The following is a 19,709-nucleotide window of genomic DNA, read 5'->3' as shown; positions in this document are numbered from 1 at the left end:
CTGCATGTAGCATATTTTCAGCAGTATTTGACCACTTGCATTTTTTAAAGAAATTGACTTTAAAAATTTATGTATTGAAAATAGTTTGGACTTCCTGGAATATTTTAGGAAAGAATTGGTGTAAAAAGAAAAAATTACAGTGAAAAAACAAAAAAAAAAGAAAAATGCAAAAAATCGGCTCTCTACACACAGTAATTATTCTTTGTGTCACACGCGCGCGCAAATTAATTACTGCGTATCAGAGACGTAACAATGAAAAAGAACACATCAACTCGTTTCTCTGTTCAGGAAAGACGTACTTTTTCTTAAAGCAAGAAATTTCGATAGATTTACGTTTCTGAAATGGGTAACTGTCAATCTCGCATTTGTAGTTACAGCGAGTCAATTAGTGAGACTTCCGTCAAGAACTGTGCCTCAAAAAGAGGCCGAAAGTCAGACAAATACCTGCGCAGCCCATCTGAGTCCGTGAAAAGCACGAATTCAGAAAGCGGCTCCCAAAGTTCAAGTTCCTGTCCACGTTCACTATTGACGCCTTTGGAGCGCTTGCAAAGAGCGAGACGCACCTGTAGTGATTTAAAGAGTCGATTGGAAGAGGCCTTGGCGAAATCAGAGAGAGTGGGACATACCGTGACTTCAGGGTCTGGGGAGGAATTATTCCTAAGCGCCTCAAAATGCGACAGCAAGAATAAATACCGCGAGGATGTGGAAGATAACAACAGTGCAAGCTCTGGCAGCGTTTCATCATTCCTGGCGCGGCTTCGAGGGTCGTTGGAGGACCTACGTCGGAATCCAGTCTGTGGTTCTTCAGATGAGGAGTTCGACAGCGCCTTAGAGAAACTTACTGATTACTTACCCGACTGGCTTATTAGTGATCTAGCCTCATTTTCGCCTAGAATACTCAGTCCTGGAGAGGTACCTGACTCACTTGACCCGCAAATCCCGTCCCTGTTGGCAGAGGGAAGCATTGATCACAATATTCCATCTCACTCGTCCTCAATCAGCCATCTTTTGTGTGGTCCTCCTTCGACTGGTACAGACGCGAATCGAGCCACTAGCATCAGCGATAAGTCCCATTCTCTCACTCTGAACCATCTTTACGATCCACCAACTCCAGTGCACCATAGAGTACCCGTTCGGCGTCATTCGGTAGAAGATTCAGTTGCTTGCAGTGGGATTGACGAGAACGATAATGTGGATGATTCAGCAGAGAGAAAACTCTCGTCTATGTGCACGGTTGCTCAGAGACTCCAAGGCTACTCAAGAAGAAATGCCCTTCGAAATGCTATTAGATCACTCGAGCACCTGTCGAGAAGCATTGATCGAATAACTTGTCAGTCTCCAAGCGCTTTGCCTCCTTCTGAAAGACCCACGGATGATTCCGCACAATTGTCCACTTCCAGCAACTCCAGAATTGTTGAGTCAACCAGTCTCAGAAACAGTCCCCCACGGAGATGGCTGAGCGCCTTGAGAAGGAGCCGCCGTACCTCTGCAAGGGTTTCGCCTTCTCCCTGCGACTCTGGTCCGGTAGAGTCAACCAATCCAGGCAACAATACCCCACGAAGATGGCTGAGCGCCTTGAGAAGGAGCCCCCGTTCCTCTAGGAGAATTTCGCCTTCACCCGGAAAGGTGCAAAAAGTTGAGGTTCAATCTTACGATGAAGACAATGCCAAGATGTTTTGTAAACCGCAGCCATCGCTCGCTGTTGACCCCATCATAGCGGAGACTTCCGGTATTGAGCGCTGCCCCTGCGAACAGGCGTCATCAAAGTCGACGTCGGCTTCACCATCACCAGCTTCCACCATCACTATCACCAGTACTTCTTCATTTGAATTTGAAGAGGTAATCGACCTAAGCTCTCCTGCGTTGGATACGACCACCAACGCACGTCCTGCCGCGGACAGCGGCGGGACGCGAGAGCTACCCCCCTTTTAAGTACTTGGCCTCTGGCGTCCGCGGGAGCATCGAACCGGTTGTATTAGAGGTAGGATCCTTATGGAAAACATGAGGGGTGGTATGGTCGGAACGGGGGTAAACAGGTGTGACAGGGAAAGTAAGTAATAAATTTACTGCGCTCTTCTTTTCCCTCAGGTTTTAAAGGTGAGCCATGAATTTAAAGCCAAGTTTGATTAAGGTTGGGGTTCCCCTCCTACGCGGGGGTAGTTCATGCAATAAAGGATAAAGGAGTGCCTTTTGAGCCAAAATAGGTTATTTTAAGCCTGGTGGTGCGTTCCCATGATCCCATGTAAGATTTTCTTGCTTTGCCCCTACCTACCCCTCCCTCCTCATGTAGTTGGGTAATCAGCGACAGAAAATGACACTCATGGCATTTTGTAAAAGCCCCCTGGGAAGATTTGTCATGGTAAATATTTAAGAGTTTTTCTACCTAGAATGCAATCAAAAGAGACCGTTATCTCTCTTGAAACTCATCAACCCGATGAATGATGGTTTGAATTAGGATTTTTATTTAAATTCCTCCTAACCGCGAGAGATTAAAATTCCGATGCCATCTCCTGGAGGCGGAGTCCCCCAATGTATACTCGTGTTCTATTGAGGAATGCTCTAAATCCTCTTAAAGGATTTAAATCGAACACGATGCTGTGATATTTTACACTATAACACGGATTGAAAGCTAAAAATACAGAAAATACACCAACGCTCACGCAACACTTCCGATTTTATCCTTGCGAAGGTATAGGTCATATGTCATTTTCGCATGTCGCAATGTTGATTATTCAGTGTCTGAAAAACTAGGTATTTCCTTGCTCAGTTGTTTTTCAATGGTTTGCGTGACCGCCAGGAACGTGAGTGGAGCCGTGGGGTACTTTTACGTCCAAGGGCTCTGCATGCAGTTTGAAAGGGTTTTCCTTCAAGTCACGCAAAAATCTTCGCCTATGTGTAAATGACGTCTTCCTCGAGCCGCTGTGTGCAAAGTGCGATAGTAGTTCCGTTTAAGTTGGTAGTAGTTCCGTTTAAGTTGGTAGTAGTTCCGTTTAAGTTGGTAGTAGTTCCGTCATGGGCTCCTGGTTCCCGTTTAAATCTCTCTTATAAAAGAGGTTGGAGGGAAGGCTTTTCTAACTTTCAAAAGAATCTCTTTAGAAAAGGGAAAATTGTTTTTCGCAAGTGCTGATTGCTTTGTGCTTTCCGGATCAATTTGGTCTGGGGTTCGACTCATCGCTCGTGGCATGACTGAAAAAACATCACTCCTTAACTGAAGTTTATATTTAACTGTTTAAGTAAAAACCATAAGATAGCTTGAAAGCTAGGGGATTAATTCATTTCTTTTTAATATAACGTTTCTTTTGTTCTGGCATCGAGTCAAATTGTGATCGCCAGTTCATGTTTAGACGTCAGACAACCGCGGAAACCGAGCCCATGCGTTGAATTGAAAGAAATTGAAAAGATACGTTTCTTTGTGGGAAGGAAATTCATTTACAGATCAGACAAATTGCACGTTCCCGGGGAGCGACGCTGTTATTAAGGAAAACCACAGAAAAACCTTGTTTAAACGATTAAAAACTCTAGATTGTTCGTTACGACTTCAGGCTCGTCTAGCAAAACATTTCAAGGAAGTATGGGGTTAATTAAAATTGATAATTACACGATTAAAATTTACAAACCGTAATCACAGCTGAAATCAATTGTTCAATGTGGGTTAAAGTTATCCTTTTGTGTTTGCACCCCCTCTTCTCTCTCTAATGGTTTTCCGAAAAGGATTTACGATGTGTAATTCAAGTAAGTGTAGGTGTAATGCTTCCTTTTCAATGTGTATATTTAAGTGCGTGGGGGCAGAGCGAAAGAAATAATTGAGGCGTGAATTTTTCTTTTTCCTTCAGTCATCATAATTTCACAAAATCGTACTTCCTTAGCGGAAATTAAATATTTCCCTGATTTGAAACAATCTTCGTCAAGAAAGGAGACCATTAGTACAATAACTGAGCATAATAAAAAGCGTTGCTTCTTTCTTTTCGGTACTTAACCCAAACCACAGTGGCATTGTCACTGAGACACTGTTCATTGCGAGACCTACCCCACCCCACCCCCGCAATGATGTAAGATGGTCAGTCGAGCCCTTGGGTGGTGCCGGGAAGTGCAAACTTCAAGTAAATAGAGATTTCGATCATTATTGACTTACGCTCGTTAAGAATTCCTCGTGTGAATTCAAAAACAAATATCAGATAAACAAAACAAACTAATAACGGAAGTATGCTGAACGATATTTTATCTGAGCAATCGATTGAAAACAGTATGAGTTATCGGCCGAGAAATACCTGCCAAGGTCATGTCGTTCATAAGTGTTTCAGCTTCCGCTCGAGCTGTCTGATGATGGCAAATGTTATACAAACCGGTACTGTATTCCGTAATAACTAAATGAGATTTGTTTGAGTTCGTTTGATGTGGTACAGCGATCTCATTTCAACTTTTTGTTTTTGGGCGGAACGATCGCCCGCGATCAACAATCTTTCGCCATACATGGATTTGTCGAGATCATCAAGACTGTCAATGGTTTTGAATATTCAAATAGTAAAATGTTTGTTTTGCAGTCGTGAAGTGAAAATATGCGAGAATTTTTTTAGCCTTGAATTCTTCGGCTTATTGAGAAGGTTATGGTATCGATTTCACACGCACCGAAACTTGGCTGGAAATGAGTAGTTTTCTTTTCTGGAAGGTCCTCGAACGCATTCCTATAAAACTATGTAGACCTTGACCCAACATTCACTTTCATTTTAGTTCACTGAACTGCTTACAGTTTTAATTAACATCGATTAGTAGTACTTACGTAAATCAAAATACCCATTTAGCCTTTCGTCGATATTCGAAACATTTTTGTACTCTCTATTAGGTTGTTTACGAGTTTACAAAATTAAAAAAAACGTGAAATTAATTCGCTTCGCTAAAAACATTTCTACCTGTCTACAGTAGTATTTTTGTGAGCTCTGTCCTCTTGATTCGCAATTCATTAACTTTGGACATTTTGTCTGGAAAAACAATGCTGCGCACAACGCTTTCTTATTAGGAAGAATGAGGACAAAAAACTTAATTATGCAATTTAAAGCCTCTTCAGTGACCAGGCCAGTTGTAAATATAAGCTAACTATCTAACCATCATGGAAATACTTTGCATAGAAACATGTACTCACGAATATTGTAGTGAATAATCATTTTGTAATTAGGATTTCCAGATTTTCGATGTCAGCTTCATCACCGCGCAATGCTTCATTTTCAACAGTGTCTTAGAGCATAAAATTTTTCCCACAAGCCTTCAATGAGATACCAAAGGCATTGTGATCTGTTCAGAAAGAGTGCACGAATGATTTTATACTTTCTTTTGCCAAGCTAGGGCTGTTTTTCATGCGTTACAAGTCAAACACTTTTAATCTTGAAATTTCAGCCGTTGATCTTGATTTCCGTGACTGACTATATGGGACAAAAGAAGGTGTTTGAGTTCGTTTTATTCGCAAAAACTGTTATGTTTATTTGAAAGGTTGTCCAGCGAACACTTCATCGTGTGTTTTGATTGGTTCTTCCGAACTCGTAATTATCAGATCATTATACATGACGTCATCGCGCCAGGTCCATCTCGTTTTGTTCTGAATTTGCATGTTGGAATCTTGTGACAAGTTGTGGTCGCATCTCGGTCATTTTCACCAAGTAACTCAACACTTTTGTCTCGGAACGTGCAAGAGACACCCATACTTGCTTAAGAGTTCATTACTGAATCGATCCAAGCACGTGCAAGGGGTTCGAATTACCGTTTCTAATCTACGATGATCGAGGAGCCGTCATAGACACTGAGAGCGGTCGAAAGGATTTGTTGTTTTGAGGGGGAAAAATAAGTTCCTGTGGAGTTTTTATGCCGACGTTATTCCTTCCTGAAGACAGTCCGGCTTAATTTACTATTGCCGCCTAAGGAATGAGAGCGGATGTAGCGTTTGGGCTTACTTCTTGACGATATGCCCGAAATCGGTGAGGACTATTAGGCCGGTCTTTCACTACTATCTGCTTTTTATGTGAAGGAGTTACTGATGTAATAGGGTTGCACACCTTCGGCTGTTGTTGAAATTGTCAGATTTGTTTGAAATCGTGCTATCTTTGCAAAACAACGAATCGATAAAGCCTTTTCGTGTCAGAAAGGATTTAAGTGTTCTATTAAGTGCTCTATGTTTTGAATTAGCCGAACGTTACTTGTTCTGCGAGAATCTCGTGTCAGTTTTGCCCGGCGAACCGCATAGCTGTTATGGTGTGCAGCGTCCCATCAACTGTAAACGTGACTCTACTCTTGTTTTCCGCAGGTCGGGATGATTACGGCCAGTTCGATAAAGGTACGTCTTTTAACATGGTTTCTTTATATTTATTTGTTTAACTAACGTCTTTTGAATAATAGGAAACCTCGATAGAATTCTTTGTGGTCTTTACATAGTGAAAGTGCTACAGGAAAGTGCTATGCGCATATGTAAGCGTTAATATATCAAATAGAGTTTTCGATATTTGTTTATTTCTTCCCGAGTCTAACAATATTTCTTGGTTAGGAACGTTGAAATTGGGTTTAATTCAATCAAGCTGTCTTAAAATTGTGAATATTCATCGACATAACATCCCCGAGGCGTCGGGAAAGCGTCTAAAATGACATAAGTTGATTGTTTGATCGAGTTAATTCGAAGATGGCTTGTAGTTGTGAAGCGATTGAGTACACAAATCTATTTTATTCCACGGTTTCTGGAGGCCGTTGAACAAAGGAGTGTGATTATGCACGCCGAAAAAGTGTCCAGTATGTTTTTTTTATGTCTTTGATACGTTATGCAAATAGAAAATGTATTTCGAATCCAATGCGAAAATGGGTCGTTCGTTAGTGTTTAGTGCATGCCTACCGAGATAATTTTTTTAAAAAAACCTAAATACTTAATCCTTGTGTACCCAATTGTATGGAAAACCGAAGGCTGCGTTTTTAAGGAACGTGATTTCTTGTAATCAGTCGCAGCGGGTATAGAATTTCTCGCACATAGTGTATTTATCCGGAATGATTCTATTGCTGCAAAGGCGCCCAAATATGTCAAATACAAGCTTAATATATAAAGGCCTTTGTTTGATGCAATCCCTGAACCGTTTCAAAATCATAGGAGAAAGAAGGCTTTGTCAGGGCAGATTGTGCTCGAGCAACGTCCAAACGGAGAAGGATTTTGCCGTTAAGGTAAGCTCTATTTTTTAATCTGTAAAAATAACAGCACGTCAGTATTTGATTTCGTTTTGCGGTTCAAATTGTTGCAATTCGACAATTTTGAAAATATATCGACCCCTCTTGACTTGCATATGTATTTCACGTGATGTCTGTTAGCTTAGAACCACAGTCTGTTGGATTGTCACAGAATTATAGTTAGATCGAGTGCTCCTCTTTCAACGTTAGCTGAGAAATCAGTCTTGTTTTTCAATCGAATCATGGTATTATTGTCGCTGCATTATTTACTTTCATTGGATAAACAACATGATAAAATATCTCATCTCTATTAATGTCAATGGATAGATTTAGGTTGGGGAATAATTTACGCGTTTATTTGCTGGGTGTTTTAATTGCTCACACGAGGGAAATCTTAAAACAATCTCTAGGGTTTATTTTAAGAACCAGCAAGGGTTTGTCTATCATCTTGGTACTCATATTTCGGCGTTGTCGCATCTCGGGTCATGCTATCAATCGATGTCATGTTTTCTTTGGTTGAGAGCATGGATGTAATCTACTTCAAACGAAAACCACAAGACAAATTCGTAGAAATCTAATTTCCAGACTTATCTATTGTACAGAAAAGTGAATATTTCTCTATTTAGTCACATTTTTATGCTATTAACACCCTCTATTAATTAAATTACCTGTAATTACATTCGGATCAAGTTTCTTCAAAATTTTCTTTGGCAGAGTATCGATAAATGTTAGATTGATTCTTCTCCCATATAGCTTGAATTTTATCAGATTTTATTGATGTGTTACTGTGCAAATTAATTACAGAAGCATTTGCAATATCATTACTGTAATAATGCTATATTTATGAGTGATATTTCTTTTTTGTGCCAACCTTTTATTCCAGAGGAACCTGATATTTTTGACAAATTTCTCAAATTGAGTAATGGTTTTGAGTTTAAAGTGGTCATAAATTTTCCAAGATGTTGAAATCTCTCCAGATTTTTAGTACTTTAGTAGAAAATGGTTCTCAGGATATTTTTTCATATTGAATCACCTTTGGGTGTAGTTTAATTACCTGGATCTGTACAGCTATCAAAATAAACTGCACAAGATCTCTACAAGTTTGTCACTATATGCTACATACTCTGGCAACTAAATTGTAGGGTTCCTCCTGTACAGGATAAACATAAACTGAGGTAGTTTTTTACTTGAAAGAACTGGAGTGACATGATAAAAGTGAGTAATCGTTTAGGCAAATTTGTTGCAACCAAGTGTTACTGGTTAGACAGGATAAGAATGTTACAGGATTAACTGTTATGTCATTTCATATTTTTATCTCTTTAATTTGAGCAAATTGGGTGTCGCAAATTACTGTTCTTTACACACCTATATAGCGGTAATCTCATTTTGTCAGTTGTAAAGTTATTACAAATTGGGCACAGAGAACAGCTTTTGTCTCCCGACAATGAGATTATCATGAACTGAAAGCCAAATCTGTGAATGCACTGGATTCATTACTTAGAATCTAAAAGCAATCATAGATGTAACTTTTCCACGAAGCTTCAGATCTTTAACTAGTATATCTCACTAACAGATTTTGAACATTGGTGGTAAGGAAGAGGAAAACTGATAGTTAACAGTCCCTTTGAAGATGAACTTAAAAAAAAATTACAACTTGTTTTGACATTGTTGAAATAATATTGAAAATTTTCAGTGCTTTAACTTTCATTGTGTTGTTTTCATATCGCCACGTCTGGAAAATGTGAATTATTTTTTATTCCACTATGCTAACAAATTTGCTTCAAGCAGTTGCTTGCGTTTCACAATTCTGTAGGTAGTTTAAATAGAGATAAACCATTGAATCTGGTCTAGTTCTGAGGCACGTATATCAAGGATCCTCTAGAAGTCATTAAGTCCAAACACATGTAGTGCTCTTGAGGATTAAATTTAACTAATACAAAAGTTTACCAACTATTGTCATATCTTCATTAGCGTAAGAGGTTCTTCAGCAGGGTGTAGCATGGATTTTTGTTCTTTACTGTGGAGGTTTTGAGATATACCATAGAATATAACTCACAATGAAATTTTAATTTCTAAGATATGTGCATCATCAGGGTACAATTCTTATTACACATAAATAATTTACTACAGATTGCGTCTCTGGGTATAGGTGTTATGTTGATATCAATAGTTATTGCCTCCTGACTGGAAGAAATACGATCATACAATGAAATTAATGTATGGAAAGTTTCCTATTTTCAGTAGTTAAGATATCAACAACCGATACTTTTTTGCATAGAGGTATTTGTACAAAAAAGTAAAATCAGATGTGATTTCCTGTTAAATCAGCTCTAACTTTGTATTAGTAGAATACGCAGTGGTTTAGGTTGTGTCTAAATGGTGTATTTGTTTTTCTTGCGGTGAAATTTTCATTTTTGTGAAAATGATTGTGACAAAAGGTTAGAGATTATCTTTGCACATATCAAAGGTCATGACAAGTTAATAACTTCTTTAACAACATTTCAATCTGTGGCGACAGGAAAACAAAAAGGTGTTAGCTTTTCTCTTGTTAATTTAAACACGGATTTCTCTAACCAGGCCTCTTTATTTTAGTTCTGAATATGTTTGGTATCTACTTTGAAAACAAGAAATAAGAATGCTACTGATTATATTCATTTGATATTGTTCAAGTGTTTTCATATTGGATGTTTAAGATGAATTTGCATAGCTTCCAATTTGAAACCCACAAGTGCTTTGTGTGATATTTCTAATACATCTTTTTGTGAAAATAAGATTTAGATTTTATTAACACAGAAGTGATGTATATTTAAGTTATTTTGCAGTGTGGGCTGTGTAAATTTTCCATCTTTGATTCTCTGCATCCGAAGACTTGTTTTTGTTTTGGTTTCTTGATTTTGAGTTTGGTTGTTCAACTTATCCAGTATAAGTAACTGATAAAATATTCTACAATTTTACTACAGAAAGTTAAGGGATTGCATGTTTCTTAACCTTTAACTCCCAAGATCTCATCAGTAATTCTCCTTACTATCTCCTATACAGTTCTTGTGATGTTAGTCTGGAGAATTTAGTATTGGATCAACTTATAATCTCCTAACAGATATTTTTCTTCATTCTCATCACTTGTCTGCTTGATATTGTAAGGAGAAATTCTATGGTGGTCACCCATGGGAGGTAAAGGGTTAAAATGTTTTTTTTTCTATGAGCTTTAACCAGACAAGGGTCCAACACATTCTAACTTTGAATTCAGGAGACATGAATTCAAGCATGATTTTGATCATGTGATCATCATCAACTTTTTTTTTTTTGAAAATACTCCATTTTTACCCACCAAAACCAATCTAAATTTATCTGTTACCTAGTCTAAGGCTGAAGTAGATTTAACCTCAAACTTTGATCTTGTGGAGTGCTCCAAAACCAGTTGCTTTAAGTAAATTTTCCTCTTTTGGTGTGCTTTAAAAAACAATGGCTACTCTTAGTTTATGAATTCAAAGAATTCATAAATGTAAATGAAAATGTTTTAAAATGCAAAGTCCTTGAAAAATGTCTTGTAATTTGTCTCACATGCTATGATTTTTGGCAAAATACTTTTTTCATAGGAAGCTATTTTGCAGTTTTTGTGTTTTCAATGTAGGAGGCTGTATGTGTTTTGGGTGTGAAGTTTTAAGTGTCTTATCGTACAGATCCTTCTTAGCCTTCCATGAGACAAATAGAATTAGCATGAGTCGCACTTCAAATCTTAATGCTTAGTTCAATATTTTAATCATCTCTTCATTCTAATTCAATTTGCCTTCCTTTGTTTTATAGAAGATAGCAGTGACCTTGGTTAACCAGAATAAGTCTGTGTTAATTTCCTTTTGTAACTTGTCTGCACATGCACAAGTTGTCTATTGTTTTCCCAGAAAGGGAAGAATTTGGAAAATTCAAACAATGTTGTGCAAGATTATGGTAGACAAAATAATTCTCTCCTGCCTTGGGAGAGTGCACTCCTTGTTTTTATTATTTTAAATTATGTTTTTCTAAAATGACAAATGGTGGAAGGATACCTTCCTGCCGAGAAGAGTGATGTTTAGAAAGTTGTGTGCTAAAATTATCTCCATGGGTTTCTTCTAGCACATCTAAAAATTCTCAATTACATACATAAAAGCTTTTCTTTGGAAATAATCATGGTGTCTGCTGTGATTTTTATAAGCAATCAAGTGATTCCTTAGTGTTCATTCCAGAATTTTCTCAATGTACCATTCTTTCATTCACTACCAATTGCATCTTTGACATACTTCACAATTACTTTTACGTCATTCCATAGCCAGTTTTAGCTAGAGTACTTCATCCCTCCTTTAGCTCTCAGCATGAGGTTTTGTTTATTTCTGAACTGCACTGGTTCAGTTGTTGCTGCAGATTCTCTATTGTTTGATATCACATTGTTCTCAAAGGTGCAAGGAGTCATATCTTCTCTTATAGTATTTGCCAAAAAAAATTTCAAAAGCTACATCCTCAAGTAGAATTTATCAACTGCATCATGAAAGCATTGCTTAAGGTAAAATATAAAGTTGGAAGTACGTAGTGTCCATAAAAAGTAAATGCGTTCAGAGAATGAACACACATCGGTCAAGCTTTTGTGTATTAGCTGGCTGCATCAAGCATGTGACATAGTTAATTAAATTTTATTTTTCTATAGTTGTAGAATTGCCTAGTTTGGAAGATATGCACATCTAATGAGGGTTCTATTTTTCACTTTGATCATATCATAACAAATTTTTTTATCTAATAATTTTCAAACTAGGTTTGTCATCATGAAGACTGCCAGGAAACAAACTACGGCAATCCTTTATTGTTGTGTTTGAGATGTGATGAAGTCCACCATCTTGGAGCTGGTTCTAACCATGCACGGTTCGATGTCCCGGGTAAGTGTTTTACCTAAATTTGTTGAAAAAATAGAGTGAAATGTGCTGGTATTCTTTCATTTTCTTGAATGATGTAAGCTACATGTACAGGCTGTACATGTAGTTGACATATAAGCTCTGGAGATCAGACTGATTTGTACAGTGACCACAGTTTACCAGTTTCTGTGGCATGAAATGATTTTAGTATAAATAGTGGTACCTCTACTGCACGGGATATTAGTCTAACAGGAGGGTTTACCCTCCTCGCTCCCTGCCACCTGTTTAGTGCAACATTCCCCTGACAACTTGCTAGTTAAGAAGTTGATGGGTTGGGAGTTTTGACAATTTTGCGCATCTTGAATAATTTAGCCTCCATTTTTCAAGTCCATTAATTTGAATGGGGAAATGTTCTCTATCCTTAGCCATCCTTGTACATTTTTTGTTATTTCTCTTATTTCTCTGGTGTCTCCATACCTTGGCAAATAGTTATTTCAAGCTGATACCGCTTAACACTCAAATTGTCTTAAAATAGAGTGACAGAGTCACTTTCTCTTCCATACTATAAATACATTTTCATGCCAGAAGGAGATTAGGTGATGGAAAATATCAACTAGGGTATATTGTTTGATGTAATTCAAAAATCTCAGAGCTAAAATTATAATGAATGTATGGGACACAGTGAAGAGAATTGGTATGTAGATCATGAAGGCAGATGATGAGCCCTTTGTTGGTATTTTTGTCACCAGGATACTAAGAACCCTTCAATCCCCAAAGGTGACCAGCATCTAATTTCTCCTTACAATATCACCCCTGAATCGCATATTAAGGTCATGAGAGTAAAGGAAATGATCAACAACCTAGGAAGATCTTGATTGTCAAGGAAATTCTCCTTATCAGCACCTAATGAAATTTAAAGAGGAACATAAAGAATATGCATACTGAAGTTAAGGTGTAAAGGGTTTAATTGTGCGGAGTTTGAAAGGGGACAATAATTTTAATAAAACATTTGAATTTGATTATAATTGGTAAATTTGTCATTTTGTTGTTGTTCTCTTCAGAGAGGCCAAGTACAAATATTATTAGGACGCCATCAAGCCATTCGGCAGGTTCAGATTCAGGAAATGAGGAGGATGTTGAATCTGAACAAAAAGTGTAAGTGGCGCAAATTAATACTCATTACACTTAGTGTTAGTTTGATTGACATTCTCATTTGTTAACTCCTTTGATCCTTAAGAGCGACTTGCATCTAAGTTCTCCTTACAATATAATCTTGAGTCAAACATCACGGTAACAAGAATGAAGGAAATTGTCACATACTAAAGAAGCTCTTGATCATTAAAGAAGTTCTTCATGTAAGCACCATTGGAAATTTGTAGAGAACAGTTTGGAGAATATGTGCATTGATGTTCGAGTGTAAAGGGTCAGCTGATGTTGTTAAAATTATGTACTTAACTATAATTGTGCTTACAGCTAATTTATTTTCAGCCAATATTAAGTTGCCAATATGCGATGATATAGTAATCTATATTTTTAACATAATCAGTTGTAGAATTGTCAAAAGGTCACTTACTTTTCAGGCAAGCTTTTCTTTTAACACAATCAGATATCAACTTAGACTACTCTGATTTAGTTATCTTAAAAGTGAGAAGCATGGTTCTTTTCATAAAGTGTTGATTAAAGGAGTGAATATAAGGGAGTAACATACTTAACTGCATCTATTATTTGCTTACTACCCTTGACTTTGGTCGGCAGTTTTTACTCTATTGTATAATGTACAAAGGTGACAGTTGTTACTGATGAAACAGAAATTGTTGGCAATCTCTTTTGCACTTAAGCAGCTCATGATAAAAAAGTCTGAGTAGCGATCTGTAATTCGTCAAAGGAGTGATATTGTATTATGGGGGAGAATTTTGATATTAAACCAATATTGAATAATGGCTTTAAATAAGTATGGCAATTCATTTTAGCCCCAAAATATGAACAAGCCTATATTTGTAAATGGCAGCACTAAATGTTTTACCTAATTAAAACATTGTGGTGTTGTTTTTGGTGTGGTGAGATGCAACAGAGAATATTTGGAATTAGCTGGAATTAACAGAAGGTTTTGTTCCATTTGCTTTCTTGATTCAAGCAGTCTTCTGGTTATCTTCACCTGGTCATAAGTATGAAACAAAATTGAAACTGAGCTCTGAATTTTAATCTCTAGAGTTTTTAAAATGACAGTTACTTTTGTGAAGAGTGAAGAGAAAAATTGTTTTTCTTATTACTGTTTCTAAGTTAATTATCTCACAGGAAATATCAAATACATTTTAGATATCAGACAACTTAACTTAAATTCATTATCAGACATGTTTGATGGTAGAAATTGTGGTCAAGTTACCTTAAAACAAACAGCTGTAACTCCCTTTTGTTATGATATTTCCTTCTCCAACAGGGAAAAGAAGAACAGAGGATATTCCTCTGGGAAACGGATGTTTAAAATAAATGCAGCGGCAAAGAAAAAACCAAGACGCCACAACACTGAAGTGAGTTTGAAATGAAAAACCTTTTCTTTATCATCCTCAACATGTCGTTAAAATGATTTATTTAGCTGATCCATAGATATTTTAGAAAACACTGGATGAGTGTATTTGATTTGATTGCATCCTAGAGTATGTATTTGAGCCCTCAAGTTGAAAAGTTATAAAATTATTTTTCCGTTACACTGACAGGTACACGGCAGTGTATTGCCTTGACAGTTTTAGCTTTTCAGCAGACTATACTGTACTTTTTCATTATTATAATTAGCTGCTGAAAAATTCAGATTGCTTAAATTACTTAAATGTGAAACTTAGGAAGTGCATATATACCAAGTTGTTTGAAATTACTTCCTTTTGTGGATGCATCAGACAGTGCTTGAAAATCTTGAAAACTGAATGTCTTGTGCTACCGTGTTTTTATCAGGCTTCTAGCACAAGCTGGTAATGAGCCATTTACTGCCATTTGGGAAAGGTATCAGTTGGGCTTATAACCCCTTCAATGACCATCTAACAAGAGTTTTGTTTCATTCAATTTGTATGACCTTTTTTCATGATCATGGCAACCTCTATCATCTCAGGCAGTCCTTCAAAAAAAGTTAATACAGGAACACTTTATGGGGGCATCTCTAACTGTATATGGTCATAAATCTCTCCTAGATGGATACATCTTTAAGATTTCTTCTGTTTTCCATAGGATCCAGGAAGAGAATTTTTTAGCATTAAATTTTTTGACAACAAAAGTGGAGAATTCCATGTAGAAGTAGTGCCTGCTTTGAAAGGAAAGTCTCTGAGGTAAATCAGTTTGATTTTAGGCCATTCATGATTTCATGTATTTCCAATTTTATAACTTTGTTGTTGAGGTTATTAACCCTCTAAATCCTAAGAGCAACCAGCATCCAATTTATCCAACAGTAACGCTAAATCATTCATATTGTGAATAAGAAAACAAAATGACCATCTATAAAGAAGCTTTTGATTGTTTAATTAATTCTCCTTGTCAGTACCAAAGGAAATTTATAGAGAACATTATGGAGAATATGGATGCTGATGTTAGGGTGTTAACTCTTTTAACTCCCAGAAGTGAATGTGCAGCAGCTACAGGGGAGAATTAACAATCAGATCTTGGGAGTTAAAGGGTTATTATAAGTGTAATACTCTCTTCTCCATGGTGTGACATGTTGTTTTGTTGACAAACTCTGTTTTTTTACTTGTCCTGATTTATTTGTCCTCTATTATAATGTTTTGCTGGAACTTCATCCCATGTGTATGTTGCATATTGTTAAAATGATATCAGACTAGTTCAGTCTTAATATTTCATTGGAGGACTTTGCAAATTTCCTTGAGGGAAAGTAGTGCTTTTTAAATTTTTATAAAATTATTTTTACCAGTGAAATTCATTCTTATGTATACAAGTTGTAATTTGCTTATGTTACATCTCTTGAGTCCTTGGAATATATTATATATAACTTTAACTGATAAATTATTTTCATTTCAGGGAATCTATCGAACCTCTTTTTGAAGCACAGGAATTTTCCTTTTCAACTCATTCTGTCTTTCTGGACTCATCTAATACTCCTTTACCACTCGCATTTGATACCTTTCCGCTGGGTGGAAATACTCTTCATGTTAGAGGTAAGATGTACTGGCCTTTTGGCACTTCCACTCTGATTTTCGGAGAAGAATTGTTCAGATGGATACAGGGGCTATCACAGGAAAACAACTGCTATTAGTGAAGAAAGATAATCATAAGCAGTGAAATGTTTAATCTTTAACCCTTAACCCTCGGGAATCACCAAAAAAAAATTCCTCCTCACAATATCAGCACTGTTGGCCAGAAAGGTAGTGAGAAAAGGGAAAGGTATAAGTTGGGGAATATTGGTTAATTTACCAACAATTCTCTCAGAAAAATTAGTAAGGAGTATACAATGGGAAGTAAGGAGACAGGATACTGAGATTTTGGGAGTGTAAAGGTGATTACGAATTATTTAGTCAGCAAAAAAACTGGTTTTTCCATTGTTAAAAATTATTCATTTTAACATTATTGAAACATTGGGAAACTGGAATTTTCAGCTTCTTCCCTACAAGATGAAATGTGTTGAGGTAAAGACAAAGGAAATTTGTAGAAAAAGGAGTGGATGTAAGCCTTATTTACTAGCTGTACAGCTTGTTATGTTGAGGGAAATTTAGATTGGAAAAACCTTGAGAAAGTCTCCCTGTATTCCACATCTTGTTTATCTTACTCAAAGACAATAGGTAGTTATGTAATCTAAAGGATTCTAATGATATTGTTTTCAGCCAATGAAGATTTTAAAGGGGATGAAAGAGTAATCAATATCATGAGAGACTCATATGCAGAGGAGAAGAACAATTCAGATGAAACACCCACACGCCCGAAGAGCTCATCCTTTCTGACGCGGTCTGGTTCTTTTACAACAAAAGGGAAAGAGAAAGGCAACACTAGAAGGCTTGATGATGACAGAGAGAGGGAGAACTCAAGAGATGACAAGCTCCTACAGCAATTCAATAAGAATGTGAGTTGCTTTTTTTTTACCCTTCCACTTGCAGGTGGAATTTACTATGAGGATTGATTGACTGAGTTATACCTATTGATATATGGTAAGAAATTCCTTCAGTATAGTTTACAGGTAATGCAACAAATTTTGTGTGGCTAAACTAGTTAATAAAATAAGATAAAACCTGTCATGTTGTGTTTGAATTCATGTAAGGATGCTGTAGAACACAGATCTTGGAATAGGCTGTTCCACACCTCAGCACCTTTGTAAGAAAAACTACTTTATAAACAGTTAGTGCGAGGCTGCAAAAGAGCCAGTTTGTTTTTGGAATTCCTTAATCAGTAGGAAGTAAAGTCATTTTAAAATATCAAGGAAATTTTTCAATAAGTTTGCAGGTTGCAATTCAACTTTTTTTTAATTTTGTGGCATACATTTGTTTGTCTGTTTGGCTTTAGACCCAAAAGGGCAAAAAGAACATGGAATCTTTGTTTGGTAAAGAGTTTGGAGGGACCATGCCTCCTACACTGTCAAGTCCTGTTCTTCCTGGTGGAGTTCATATTAGTGGGGGTGGCACCATGCCACGACCAAAGTCAGCCAGTCGCTTGACTGGATTGTTTAACCCACCTAAACCCAGCATTAAGGTAAGCCATTTGACAGCAGTCTCTTATCTATCACTGCAAATTCCTCCAACGCCATGTTGAAAAACTGATAGTGGGGGGGGGGGGGAGGGGGGAGGGGGGGTGCTTATGGTAAGTCTGTACTCAAGCCAAGTGGCCCAACCAGCCAGAGCTTAAACTGGTTCCCTTCATGTGAAGCAACTAGGAGTATTACAACTCCCCCCCCCCCCCATGGAATGCTTTTCTATTGCAAGGTTACCCCCCAGCATTTGATCAGGCTTCCCTGACAATTTGCCGAAATGCAGACTTCTTGACCAAGAGTCTAGTGTAAATCATAACGCTATGGAGTGTCTCCCACAGGGAGGGTGCTTGAAGGAGAAATAATGAGCAGGGCTTGTTAAAGGCTTATTTCATGTTTATTTTTGTGCAACTTGTATAAATTTGCTTTTAAAAAAAAGCCTTTAAGAATCACACACCTCTTCATTTGCAGATTTCTGTGAGTTTATAGCAATATGCAATGTGCTATTTTTCAGGGAACTCTGAAAGACTCGTTAGATCGATATTCCCTGTATGGTCTGGAGGATAGTGCTGATTATGACTCTGGGCTAAAGAATGAAATCGAAGAACAGATTAAACTTGTAAGTATTTATAGTGCACTAAACAAATGACAGGAAAATAATTAAACCAAGAGTGTTTATTTTAAAGTAAACACTCTTGGTGAAGTTATCTTTTCATGAATTATCTAACAATTGTAATACTCTTTGGAGTAAACAAGTGAGGATAGCGAACAAAATCTTATTGTGATGTTGTGTTGATTAAGCATTTGATTGTCACAAATAACCAACAAATAAATATACAGTCTTCAATCAGGTGCATTAGCTCTCAAATGATGGAAGTGAAAGACATAGAATACCTGAAGTGTGATTCTTTGCCAGCTTTGATAATCAAGAATGTTTTCCATGTTGCAAAAATGTGTGATTTATTTTTCAGGAATCATCTTGGACTGAAGTTGTAGATGAAAGGCGCATTGGGGTAATGTTTTTTGTTCTAGGCCATGATCAATTTGCATGCAATGTCTTGTATTCTTTTTACAGTTCCTTTCATAGCTGTATGTAGATTTTGTTTTCATCTATTTTGATTTATTTCAGTCAATGACAAAGAAAGAGAAAGACCAGCAAGAAGCTATGTGGGAACTTTTGTCCACAGAGGCAGTGTATATATCAAAACTCTACATAATCAAAAAGGTAAGTAAAACTGAATTCTACTTCAAGGCAAATCTTGCAGTGATCAATAGGCCATTTTATAGCTGTGTACTCAAGCCTTTGATTTAGAGTGAGGCTGAAAGTGACATTGTTGTGATAGAGACTAGTATCCACTTAGCACAATAACAAAGTAGTTTACATATGATAAGCAGCAAGGTTTGTATCATAACAAGGTCACCCTTAGCCTCGCTGCTGTTCAGAGGCTTAGCAACCAAGTGCACAACTGTAAGATGGACTATATTGCAGTTTCCAACACCGATGTTGTAACCAGCTTTCATCTCCACTGAAGAGAGGCTTTAAGTGATATTTCTGTTAATTTTATACATTGTTTCTTTTAGTTGTTTCTCCAGTGCTTAAGAAATTTGCAGAGTGAAGGATTTCTTGTAGAGGTATGACTTTTCATATAATTACATGACTGTATAATAAGGATTTGCACATATTATGTTGTTAATAGTCATATACCAATACTTTCCCCTCACACTCTACTGAAACATCGTTTTGTGGCCTCTGTTCTCTGCTACCTGGTTAGCTCACATGGATGAGCACCGGACTTCTGTGTGGGAGGCCGGGGTTCAAGACCCAGGCCGGACCCACACTTAGGGTCTCAAAACAACTGAGGAGAATGTGCTGCCTTTGCTACGACATCTGCAAGCAGTTAGACACTCTTGTCTTCTCGGATAAGGACGAAAAGCTCCAGGTCCCATCTCCTGCATCTTCTTGGTACTGGTTA

At 37.2% G+C, this 19,709-nt stretch overlaps 2 protein-coding genes across 4 annotated transcripts in view; one reads left to right on the top strand and one right to left on the bottom strand.

The window, feature by feature from the left end:
- LOC149041080 (uncharacterized) overlaps positions 1–19,709 on the bottom strand; it is a 321,438-nt gene that overhangs the window by 50,012 nt on the left and 251,717 nt on the right. The window lies entirely within an intron of this gene.
- The window catches only part of LOC113675028 (pleckstrin homology domain-containing family G member 5), a 33,444-nt gene that overhangs the window by 2,005 nt on the left and 11,730 nt on the right, over positions 1–19,709 (top strand). For 2 of the 3 annotated variants that reach the window (XM_027191542.2, XM_089214352.1), the window contains exons 1-14: positions 5,549–5,963; positions 6,290–6,319; positions 7,115–7,185; positions 11,969–12,089; positions 13,127–13,220; positions 14,503–14,593; positions 15,282–15,379; positions 16,083–16,219; positions 16,883–17,118; positions 17,556–17,741; positions 18,251–18,355; positions 18,708–18,749; positions 18,866–18,961; positions 19,318–19,368. In XM_027191542.2, the coding sequence (XP_027047343.2) occupies positions 5,951–5,963; positions 6,290–6,319; positions 7,115–7,185; positions 11,969–12,089; positions 13,127–13,220; positions 14,503–14,593; positions 15,282–15,379; positions 16,083–16,219; positions 16,883–17,118; positions 17,556–17,741; positions 18,251–18,355; positions 18,708–18,749; positions 18,866–18,961; positions 19,318–19,368 (1,371 nt within the window). In that variant the 5' untranslated portion in view covers positions 5,549–5,950. Of the gene's footprint in view, positions 1–5,548; positions 5,964–6,289; positions 6,320–7,114; positions 7,186–11,968; positions 12,090–13,126; positions 13,221–14,502; positions 14,594–15,281; positions 15,380–16,082; positions 16,220–16,882; positions 17,119–17,555; positions 17,742–18,250; positions 18,356–18,707; positions 18,750–18,865; positions 18,962–19,317; positions 19,369–19,709 lie in introns of those variants that run through there. The other variant, XM_089214351.1, reaches the window with a different exon arrangement.

Source organism: Pocillopora damicornis, chromosome 8, assembly GCF_964200805.1.
Source record: "Pocillopora damicornis chromosome 8, jaPocDami1.2, whole genome shotgun sequence".
NCBI lineage: Eukaryota > Metazoa > Cnidaria > Anthozoa > Scleractinia > Pocilloporidae > Pocillopora > Pocillopora damicornis.
Note: the sequence above shows the minus strand (reverse complement) of the source record. Positions and strands in the feature narration are given on the sequence as shown.